Source organism: Pipra filicauda, unplaced genomic scaffold (genome assembly GCF_003945595.2).
Source record: "Pipra filicauda isolate LSUMZ 115617 unplaced genomic scaffold, ASM394559v2 scaffold69_size3009148_pilon, whole genome shotgun sequence".
Classification (NCBI taxonomy): Eukaryota; Metazoa; Chordata; class Aves; order Passeriformes; family Pipridae; genus Pipra; species Pipra filicauda.
This window is the reverse complement of record NW_024104864.1, coordinates 1452877-1464726: the sequence shown is the minus strand read 5'-3', so window position 1 is coordinate 1464726 and position 11850 is coordinate 1452877. Positions and strand designations below refer to the sequence as shown.

The 11850-nt window shown below is 47.3% G+C and overlaps 1 protein-coding gene across 1 annotated transcript; it reads left to right on the top strand.

The window, feature by feature from the left end:
- The first annotated feature begins 2607 nt into the window (after positions 1 to 2607).
- On the top strand, positions 2608 to 10268 carry VTCN1 (V-set domain containing T cell activation inhibitor 1). The gene is made up of 5 exons (XM_027730350.2): positions 2608 to 2720; positions 6410 to 6474; positions 7143 to 7490; positions 9153 to 9431; positions 10147 to 10268. Exons 1-5 carry the CDS (start codon positions 2689 to 2691, stop codon positions 10266 to 10268), a joined length of 846 nt encoding a protein of 281 aa, XP_027586151.1. The 5' UTR covers positions 2608 to 2688.
- The last annotated feature ends 1582 nt before the right edge of the window (positions 10269 to 11850 follow it).

Sequence of the window (11850 nt, the reverse complement as noted above, 5' to 3'; positions counted from 1 at the left end):
CCTGGTATTGATTTTTTTCTTTTTGTTAAACTTGAAAGCTCAGTCAGCCTCAGAGATTATAAAGTACTGACTGGCTATCACTGTGTATTTTGGCAAACAGGGCTGTGCATGAGGATATCTTCATGAATCATGTTGAGAAAAGACATTTAATGACGTTGGTCATTTTGGGGGGTTTAGGTGTGAGTGTCCTCCCAATGTTTGCAATGAGTCATTCCCCTCGGTCTTCATAATTCAGAATACATTGCAAATTAATACATCCTACTGATTTACTGGAGTTTGACATTGGACACCAACAGCCCAAGATGGGCTTCCAATGCTCTGTTGGTGAGAATAGCCTGAGGCAGGTGGTAGATTAGAAGGTGTAGTCAGTCTGCTGGGCTATATTATGTTTTTTTCTGACCAGCTGGTCCCTGAGATAACAAAGGTATTTTCAAGACAGATATACATGCAGTGCTGACAGAACTGCACTGGTAGATATTGATATTTTTTCCAGGACAAAAGCTCTTGTTGATAAAATTGCCTGTCTCCAAAATTTGTGGAAAAAAGAAAAAAAGGGATGAACATGAAGAGGGGTTTTGGGAGTCAAGAGAAGGGGGATTTACTCCCTCAGTAGGGAAAACAAAGTGTAGCTGGAAGTAAAATGAGCAAGAAAAAAGACTGTGGAAAACCCGAAAGGATGTCTACAGCCTGAAAAACTCCATGTAGGGTGCCTCCAGAGTCAAGTATCATGCTGGGATATCTCTCCCTTCTCGGAGAGGCAAACCACACTGGTGACATGGCTGCATTTGTAGCTCTGTGCCACCAAGTTTGTCCCAGAAGATCTCAGGAACAGAGCAGAATCTGGCTCAGACAGGCTTCTTGACCTTCCCATAGCAGGAGGTGGTTCACAAGGGTTCACTTACTGTCTGGAGTGCCACGTCAGGACAGATCCTGCCAGTGGCTCACAGGCAGTGTAGAGAACTTCGTATGTTTCCAGACAGAGGTGGCTCACCACCTCCCTGTTTTGAGAGGTGAGGGCTTGTTCTGAGTGCTGCTGCTTCCAGCTTCCCTTCAAGGGCAGGTGAGGCTGAGGACAGGTAGAGCTGATAAAGCAGTGTCAAGCTCTCCTCCTTCCAGACCACTAATGTTCCTATTTCTGGTGCTTCTCAATCACTTCTTGACATCATTGTTACAGATGTGGGATCACAAGGCTGGAAACATGTTCAATGTTTTTGGGCAAATCCCAAGAACAGCTTTCATCTTTTCCAGTGCTCTGGCTGCCTTCACCACTCTTGAATGATCTGTCAAACTTGGCTGCTGGTCAGCTTGCCACAACTCTATCTTCTCCTGTTTTTTCTCCTTCACCGATAGCTCCCGCAGCAATCCAGTGACACTGAAATAAGGTGTGAACTTATTCAGGGAAACCCTTCTGACAGAATTATTATTTGAGAAGAAAGAAGCAAATTGTATCATGAAGGACAGAGTGACTGCAGTCTGATCCTTGGGCCCATGCTTCCTCCAGACCACTGAACATCTTGGGCCCTGACCCACGTTCAGTCCTTCCTACCCACACTGAAAAATAAATGAGGATTTTTTTTTCAGATTATCATCACAGACCAGTATTGGTTGGTCTTGACTTTAACCTCTGTTGCAAAGAAAGTAGTTTGGGTTTTTTTAGTTGCTGGACTGCTCCCACTTCCTCTGGGCATTCTCAGCTTTGCATGGGAAAGCTGTTCACTCTCACTAACCATCCAAACTTGCTAGAAATAGTAACAGACTGTCAAAAATCCCCCCTTTTACCGTCTTCCTTGGAATACAGTCCAGACATAGATGGCAGGATACATGGGTTCCCTTTTGAGAAACTGAACATGGGGTGCAAGCTGCCTTCCCTTTTCTGCACTTTCTGCCCTTCTCAACCTCTTATGCCCAAGAGCCACTTATCTTGCCCCCAGCCTTGGGTGAGACCAAGCTCAGAGGGAAAGACTTGCAGGGTCTTTCAGGGCCCAGTTTCTTTCCTTTACATGCTCTGATATGTAGCATAATGACACACCTGAGAGCAGCAGGAGCTGGCCTCGGGGAGGAGAAGTAGTTTGGCTTGAAGGAGTTCAGTGGAATTAAACGGCAGTCAGGAGAGGGGGCACTGCCAAATCTGTGTGGCTCTGACAGCACTGCTGAGCCCAGAAGAGTCTCTTAGCCCAGCACAGAGAGGCAGGGGAAGATGTGCATTGTGAATGGGGCCAGGAGGGCCACTAGGAAGGCAGATAGGGCCTCTCTGCCCAGTGCCAAGAGCACGATTGGAGATTTTAGTGAGGAGACCTGAGCTAGTCCTGGGTATGACACGACTAGCGATGGGTAAGCTGTGGATCTACATGGGAGACTTCTGCAGTCTGGGCCCAGGATTAACTGGCTACCAAATTACGAGTTGTGCTATTTTTTGTCTTAAATTAAGACACGTTTCTTAAACGCATGGTGTAGGAGGTCTCTAACCAGGCCTCCCTGCTTTTGACTGCCCTGGTGGGGCGAGTCAAGATGCTCACTGCTTCCTCATTCCTGAGAGTTCACTGCTTGGGCTCACCACTCCTTAGCTGAGTTCAGTTATTTAAGCAGGACAGCTTTGGAGAATATATCATGCAAAGGACAGGGGCTGGCTGAACAGTGTGGGACCAGCGGGCACCAGGTGTTTGGCTTCTCTTCATAGATGCCGTGACCATGGCATCCCAAGGCCAGATCATTTTCTGGAGGTATGGTATTATCTGGACCTGCTTTGGGAGAGGGGAGGGAGGGAGTTGCATTTTTCAGACTCTTGGATGTATCACCCTGCTGCCAGGAGCTTTCAAGACAGCAGTTCTTTGTAGCTTGACTATACTTGCACTCATTTAAATACCTGTACAGCTTCTTTTATACAATCCTCAAGTCCATGTATCTATGAGACAGCCATGTGCAGGTCATCAGCTGTAGTGAGAATGTGTCCTAGAAACTGTGCATTTGCTAGAATTTGCTACCTCAGGATTGAATGCTGTGGTATGTTAGGGTATCAGTGGCTCAAGAAAGGCTATGTTCCTGCTGTTGTAGGTTGGGGTTGAAGAAAGCAGCCCATTCCTTCTCCTGGTCCTCAGACAGTTGCTTGTTGCCATCACTTCAGCATGCTGTGGGGAGAAAGAAGCTGTCCTCCACAAATTTCCTTGCAGTGTGGGTCAGGAGTAAGAGCTGGGAAGATGTTCAAACTGGTTTGTGCCTCTTGTTTCAATGAGCCTGTTTCCTTTGGAACTGTTGACCAAATCCTGATGAACTACAGTTAGAAAAAGATGTATTGTGGTGAAAGTCATAGAAATATCTATCTAATATCCTTATGTCCTGATTGGTTGAAAATGACTCCCACCAGATGGGTAAAGTGGCAAACTTGTTCCAGTCTCCAGTGATTGTGGACCGAGCTTGCATCCAAACCTCACTGCTTGAACAGAGGCACCAACAAGCTGCATCTTTTCATCCCAGCTGTGGGTTTTCCAGACTGGATGGAGATGGAGGCTCCAGTGAAGTGTGTGAGACAGCCCTGATAGCATTTATTGGGTGAAAAATGTTTCAGCTATTATGAGTATCCATCGCACCTGAGCTGAATAGCAGTAGGGAGAAGGACAGTCCACATGAACAGAAGAGACCTCTCTGATATGAGCTTTTTTACATGAAGCACCAAGGAAGAACTAAATAGTAATGGTATGTGCACTTTTTCACTGACAATAGCGAAGTGACCAGTAGACACAATGTCACACAGTGTAAATACTCACTGGGCATCATGTTCCTCATGTGTCTGGAATGCATGCAATAGCCATCTGTTATTCTCAAGAGGCACCTCAGCCGCCCTTTGTCAGGGAAATGCAATAACTGATTGGTGTGAAAAAATGCACACCTATCCCTTGCTGCTCTGAGAACCATTCTCTAGCTCTGCCACTTCCTCTGCCTGCCCCTGGCTCCTGCACACAGCCAGGCAGCAGCAGGTGCCTGGAAGAAGAAAGATTCTTCAGGGACGCTTGCCTCTTCAGGCTAATCTTGAAATATAGGCTAATAGACCAGAGAGAGGGGTAAATTTTCCAGGAAGTTTCAGAGAAGCAGGGGGAGATTTCTACTGATTTCAGAAAAAAAACCAAAACCAACCAAGTAAACAAAAAAACCGCACTAAAAAAATAAAACTAAAGTGCTGACAAAAGTTGGGTTCTGCAATCATTAGCTGCACATTTGAATGGAAACTCCACCCCTTTGGGTTATCTCTGCCATGCTATTTCTTTCCCACAGCAAACTTTGATATAAGAAGGAAGGCAGGGGACCTTCAGTCTCTTATTCTTCCATTTTTTTTACCATCTAAGCCCATTCCTGAGGGAAAGCTTACTCCCAGCAGAGCTAGAGATCTGAAATATTAAGACTGCCTGTCACAGCAAGGCTGTGAGCCTTTCCCTGTCCCCAGGCTGTGCTCAGCAGCATTCAGGCAGGGAATGAATGAATTTTATGTCAAATTTGATTCCAATTTGATTCCAATTTTGGCTGATCAGGAATGGGAACATGGAAAAGAGGGTAGGATACACAGAGCAGCATCCCGCAGGCTGCTGAAGCGGCACTGGGAACTGAGAGTGGTGTCAAAGTCCCCATCCCACAGCCCCCCAGGGGAGTGGCTGTTGATGGGTGCCCAGCTGCCCAATTCCCATGGCTGGAGAATATCCACTGCTTTCTACCCCAACAGTGTCAGCTGTGACTGCAGCTCCAGGACACCAGTAAGTGAAGAACTGCTGCCCACTCTGGTCATGAGTGAAAACTGGTGAGAATGGGGAGGGAGTCAAATATGTGACACCTCCCAGCTCTGAGAGCATCTAGGCAGAGAGATCTTGGTACAGATGTGAATGTACATATGAAACTGTGTGAACCCTTATGTGGATTTAGAGCATACTTGTGGTGAAATACATTCTTCTGATCCCTTCCCCTGAGTGTGTGCAGACAGGGCTTCCTCAGAAACTTTCCACTGGTTTTAGAAATGAGAATGGAAGGGAGACAGTGGGAGGGCAAGCAAGTCTTCTCCAACATCTCCCCTTCTTTCCATGCCCTCTTTCAACCCATATTCCCTTCCTCCCTCCCCTGATGTTCCCTGCAGGAGAGGCTTGTTCACACGGTGCGGCTCTCCAGAGCTCCGTATCAGCCATATGATCGTGGCATCTGAGGCAAATAAGGCTCGATTGTGCAAGTGACTGATGCAGGCACACAGTAATGGTGGGAGCAGTTTGTGCTTGTATGAACACTGCTGGGCTCTCCTGTGGGAGGCTGCTCCATGTATTGGGAAAGAGTCTGCTGCAAGCCAGCAAATGCTGTTGAAGCAGAGCAGCTGTTTCTGTGTTGGCAGAAGGACCATGACCTCTTTCAGCCTGGAAGCAGCAGCTCAAGAGTTTCTGTGTACAGTGGAGCAAAACAAGCCCTGGGCTGGCAGCCCTGGACAGTAGTGTGGAGTGGCCACTGTTGGTGCCCATGCCTCCTGCAGTGCTTCCTCCAGTGCCTTTCAGACTTGGGAATGGGTAAAGTGTCCTGTGAGGACCTCCTGCAGCTCTCTGGGCTTCTGCTCTGTGAGCAGTCTCTGAGACTGTTGGAAATGAGCATATGAGCTGCTTGTCCCACGATGTACCTGTGGGTTTTGTGGGGAGCTGCTTCAGGGCTTGCTCTGGTGGGGAGCTGAGGTTGCTGCCACAACCCCCCAGTCCACATGAAAATGTGCCCATGACCACATGTGACAGCTCCACTGGCAGCACTGGTAGCCTGCATCTGGCCATGCTGCTCAGTCTGTCTAAGCTGGAGCTGTGCTGGATGGGTTCCTCTTGGCAAGGCTCAAACTGTGCTACACCATGATTTGCTGCCTTTCATCTCTGGCGGGGCTGCTCTGCCCATGTGGCTTGGCAAGTGGTCCTCTCCTCTTCAGTCTCTCATTTAACAGCACATGAAGCATCTCAAATCTGACCAGCTCAAAAAACTGTTCCCATTTCCAGCCCCCTCTGCCCACTCCCTGGCTTGTACCTGGTGTCTCCTGGGGTCAGTAGCCTGTCTGCTCTGCTCACCTCCCTGATTCACTCTTCCCCTGTAAGTACCAGCGAGAACTGCCTGTCTTACTTATGCACCAGGGGATGCAGAGTGGAGCATCCTCCATTGGGATCAGCTGGCTGCTCTAAGGCAAAGCTTGGGGCTCTTCCCACCACATGGTCCCCCCCACTTTGATGTTGAGTGCTCACCTGAATGTTCATCACTATTGTGGTCTTGTGCTTCCCTGTCCACCTGGCTCTAGGTCTGTGGCTTACCTGCCTCGACCTCCTTCCTGCTGGCAGCTCTGCAGATGGGCACCACAGGCACAGGGCATGGAGGAAGTGGGCTGTGCAGTAATGCTGTCCTTTCCTTTTCCCCCAAATAGCATGACTACAGTCATTATCATCCTGGCTGCGGTGATTGCCCTGATCATTGGTTTTGGTGTCTCAGGTATGTGACTGCTCAGATTTCTTGCTGTTACTGGTGGGGCGATGAACTTCTGCCCTGCCTCTGCATCCGTGTGTCCATCCTGTGCATGGGCTGTCGCCGTGTGTGGAAGTACCACCTATGACCTTTTAACAAAGGCTAGATAAGTGTAGTGCAGCTTGTGCTGCTGGAGGTGTAGTGGTGCATTAGCTGAAATATCCTTGGGCTTGGGGCCCTAAACAAACACACTGAAAGTCCTGCACATATTGTGCTCTTTCTCCCAGGTAGGAGGAGATGCACATTTCCCAGCTCCCTCAGAGATAACAAAGATATGTTGTTTCGGTGTTGGCCAAACTGCAGCCTCCTTGGAGTGTACTGAGTGAGGATGAGTAGGGAAGGGATGCATGGGAAAGGCGACCTGGCTCTGTGAAGAAGTTAATTCTCAAGATTGCAGCTTAAGGTTTGACTTGAGGAGCAACGCTGACTTTTTCTTAAATGAAAGAAAACTGCTTGGATTCCACTAGAGGGAAAGAGCAGCCTCTGCTAGCAGCACTGGTAGCTGCTGCTGGTGTCCTTGCCATGTGTCAGTGCCTGTCCAACCTCGGGATTGGTTCCTGACAGCTGCAGGGCAGCTTGGTCTTTCTTCACACTCCCTGCCTCACCTTTTCATAACCTTTGCTTTCTCCTTGAAGGAAAACATTCCATCAGCGTGATGGCGCTGACATCTCCAGGGAACATTGGCCAGCGCAGCATTCTGGACTGCACTTTCGAGCCCGACATCCGGATGGGCAGCATAGTGATCCAGTGGGCCAAGGCAGGAGTAGCTGGGCTGGTTCACGAGTTCAAGGGTGGGAAGGACCACCTGCAAGAGCAAAATCCGTTGTTTCGGGGCCGCACGGCACTGTTTGCAGACCAGGTGATCGGCGGCAATGCTTCCCTGGAGCTGAGGGATGTGCAGCTCTCCGATGCTGGCACCTACCAGTGCTCTGTCACCACAGCCAGAGGGAACGGGGCAGCAGTGCTACAGTACAGGACAGGAGGTGAGGGGTGCAAGGAAGAAAATCCTGCTGCAAAACACATGCTGTAATGTGGCCTGGTTGGACTTACCTGTGGTTATAATGATGCTGGAGGCTCTGGGAACAGCACCGCTCCTCCAGCAGCCACCATCAGGCCCTGCACCCCTGAGTAGGAACAGGATACTTTTTCTTAATTTTACAAGGGTGTTTATGGCCTTACCCAGTCTTTTGACATTCTCATTCCAGAAAGGATTATTAATTTAATGCTTTTTTCTTCTATTAATCACATGTAGTCTACCAGCTATGTAACTAACTACAAATAGCCCCTAAAAATGGCAGTAGCTAATTGATCTTATAAAGATCCAGATCTTATACTTGTTGAAGATAACATGGTAGCTTTTCCTCTCTAGAATTAAGATAAATCTCCAGCCAAGAGAAGTGCTGCGTGGTAAAAATTGTTGCCTATTTAATATATTTTTCTTTGTTTTTCTAAAGTATTCAGTTTTTAAAAATTACTATCAAAGCAACAAACGTCCCATACCATAGTTATCTGAAGTATTACATATTTGGCAGAGTTAATTGTTCACCTTGTTATGAGTCAACCTCAAAGCTCACACAGATACAAACGAGTTTTCACTAAGGGGTGCTTAATTCTTCTGAACCCTCTGGGCTTGGCCATCATATTCACTGCCGGCACAAAGCAGTACACTCCCACCAAATAGTTTCACCTATTTCTGTCACCTCTGGGCCTTCCTGATGACCTTGTGGTAAGTTATACTGACTACACAATGGGGATAACATGAGCCTGCACAGGTAGGTGTTCTTAGTGTTTCTCTGACTGGCTTTTGCTGGCACGCCTGAGGTCCCAGCAAACCCCTTGAACTCAGGGTTGGCACAGTACAGTGAGTCCATGACCTTCCAGGGGAGGTTTCTAAGTAACCAAGGGAGTTGTTAGAAAGGATGAAAAAAGTCTTCATGGCTCTCCAAATATTGAAGAGTCAGTCCTTCAGATGAGATCTGGGAACCACCAGGTCTTCAGAGTCTTCTAGTGAGACGAATTTGGCTGCAGTAACAAGTCACCTCCCAAAGGCTCACCTCATGCTGGAGACTGATGGATGAACCACTTAAGTGTCTCCTGCAGTCTGCAGTCTTTGCACTCTCCCTCTCATCACTGTGACCAGCATTGCTGCCCCACAGCTCAAACTGAGACAGGAAAAACTCTCAGACCTCTCCAAGTCAAGGAAATGCAGTTTTAGGATGGATGACTGCTTACTTGGTGAGGTGAGATGTACCAGCAGTGTGAGGGGTGTCCTCTATGTTTAATGCCAGCCACAGCAGGACAGTAGTAACCAGCAGAGCTCTTGAATGAGACAGGCTGCTTTTCTGCAGGTCCAGTCTCCTCCTTTGGCCCAGCAGAGCCCCTTCCCCTTATCAGTCACAGGGAGCCCATCTTGGCACAGGAAGACAGTAACAAGAGTTGGTGTCACAGGAACATTTGCCCAGTGTCATTTCAGTGTCTCCCATTTTTTACCAAAAGCATGTGTTCTGCCCTATCGCTATGTGAAGCACCTCCCAGACAGTGAAGAAAGGGCTATCCCTGGGACTGGCAGACACAGTTAGGTACCTCATGCCCAGTTCCTACACACTTGCCTTGTACTGACTCTCTCCCTGTTTTCCCTCCCAAAGCCTTCAGCATCCCCGAGGTGCTCGTAGTGAACAGCAGCAGTGGGGACATGTTGCAGTGTGAAGCACTGCGCTGGTTCCCTCGACCCACTGTGCAATGGACAGTTGACAACGGTGCCGGGGAGCACCTCCCTCACACTGCCAACACCAGCTACGAGCTGAACGCTGAAAACATCACTCTGAAAGTGGTTTCCTTTCTGTACAACATTACTGCTAATGCCACCTACACCTGTGTGATTGAAAACAACATTGCCAAGGCTACAGGCAACATCAAAGTTACAGGTAGAGTTTAACACCATCCAGAGACCACGAGTGTGGGGGAGAAGAGAGTTTAAACAGTGCCTGTGTAAATTGGGAGGCTCCTGCAGCACCTGTGTCAGTCAAGGAAGGGACTGAAAGCATGGCTAATCCAAGCACCTCTCTCTCTCTCTCTCTCTCTCTCTCTCTCTCTCTCTCTCTCTCTCTCTGTTCCTGGGATGAAGCAAAGGGGCTGTGTTTGGTCCTGCTATTTCTTATGTTTTTCATGGTAATGATTGCTCTCTTGGCACGGGGACAGAACTGCCAGGGAACCAGAAGAGACAAACTTCAAAAGAATATATTCCTTTGAATGTTAACCAAACCAACCAAAACCCACAACTTTTGACACTTTCTTTGGCCAGTTCAGCTTAGATCCTGCTTCTGTACCAAACCAGCAGGCCCCTTTACCTGTTATTAATGACAGTCTCTCTGACTCCAGCCCCATCCCTTTATTTAAGAGGCCACTTTATTCACAGAAAATCAAACTTTCCAAAGAGCCTGAGTATCTTCTCCTGTTCTACATGAGAAGGGTCACAGCTCTTCTACAGTGAGGGCTTCATTGCAATGAGTCTCCAGTACAAGAGGCAGGGTCTATCTTTATCATTATTCAGAAAAATAAGAAGGAATAAATATACACACTCGTTTTTCCTTCCCTGCTGCGTTCCCATTCTGGTAGCCTCTCATTATCCTTCTGCTACAGATTTCAGCAATACAAGGTGGACTAACTTGCAGCTGGTGAACCTGAATGCAGAGTCAGTGTCATCCTCCTTTCCAGCCTGTCACTGGATGCTTCTGCTTCCCCTGTATCTGCTGTCGATATAATGCCTCTGAAACAACTGGACACTCTGCTGGGCCTGGAGGTAAGTTTTGAAAGGGAAACTCATAAGCATACATGCTTGACGTATATTTAGACCCTCTTGCTGAGTTTGGTTACAGCAGCAGAGCCTGCCAGAATGGGAGGACACGTCTTTCTGCTGCCCCATCCTTGCCTTGCTTGTACCCACTTTACTCAGACACCTCCCCTGTAGAGTGCAGTGTCTTCAGTAAACAGTACCTACTACGGATGCCCTGAACAGGGCTAGAGAGCACTGCCAGCCTGAGCAATCCCACACAGACCTGGAATAAGAAGGGCTGTAGACAGCACGGGACAACTGCCTTTAGTATTCATCGGCTTTGGCTTTGGGTGATAGGCTCTAGAGGTGAACTGGTGGAGAGCTAAAGAAAATCAGCTAAATGGAACATCTCTGTCTTTCCACACAGAATATTTATTCCAGCTATGCTGACACCAGGACACACTTCAGACTTTGCTCCCTCTTGGGCTGAGAACTTCAACGCCTTCTCCCAGTTCCAGAGCATGTAGTAGCACAAACATGATGATTTCTCTTGAATTATTATGTCTTACCCACCAACAACAGGATACTTTGTTTGGCTCCAGAAGGAGAGCAAGGAATGCGATAAGGAGAATTGTATAAAGGAAGAGCTCTGATTGCAAGAACAAGATATGTTCTCTGGTCTGAAGTAACCCAGTGACCAGAACTCTGATCATGGGCAGAAGCTCAGAGACAAACAGGAAAAGGGTTTCCTGCAATACATCTGAGAATTGTTCCTTCTGAGCTCCAAAAACAAGCAAATCCTAATTGCCCCCAAACAGATTTGAGTGCCCTGTCTCCTGGCTTGTGATTCTCTGACTGTACTAATACAACTGAAAACAAGAGAGCCAGTTAAGCCTCCTCAGTCTTCTTGGAATACTGTAATCAAAATCCGAAAAAGATGTTGTGAATGGCAAAACAGCGATGGGTTAGAAAACTGCTAACAGGCTTGGAATAACCTGGCAAAGGCAAACCACGTCTGAAGTCCTGTATGACGACTGATGACTGTATTTGTAATGCAAAATAAAAGAGGAAGATGAGTCCTCAGTGTGGCAGCAGACAGAAAACCAACATACAGAATGAGGAGAAGTAGACTTGTAAGATACTACTGGAAAGTTCAAATTCAGAAGCAAAGTTATTAAACATAGATATAACTATACAGCCAAATTTTCCTTTTTTGTTTTTTAAATAAGTGTTACCTGGCACTTCTTATCTATTTCTGTAGAACTGCTGTTACTGTGTTATACATATTACTTTCAGTTGCAATTTTTAATCAGATTTTGATCTCTATCTTACATCACTTACAGTCAGCATTTTCCTCAGGCTGAGATAGTTTATTTTTAGGGGTTTTTTTTGTTTGTTTTGTTTTCTTTCTGGAGGGTGGCAGATAAGCTTTAGCAAAGTCTTTACTGTTTCGCAGAAAGCATCTACAGAAAATAAGGCTGTCACAGCAAAACTTATGTGGACCTCTTTCAGGATGGAGTCTCAGAACTTTATTGCATGGTCAGTGACACAGTCAGGTCTTGTGTCACTGG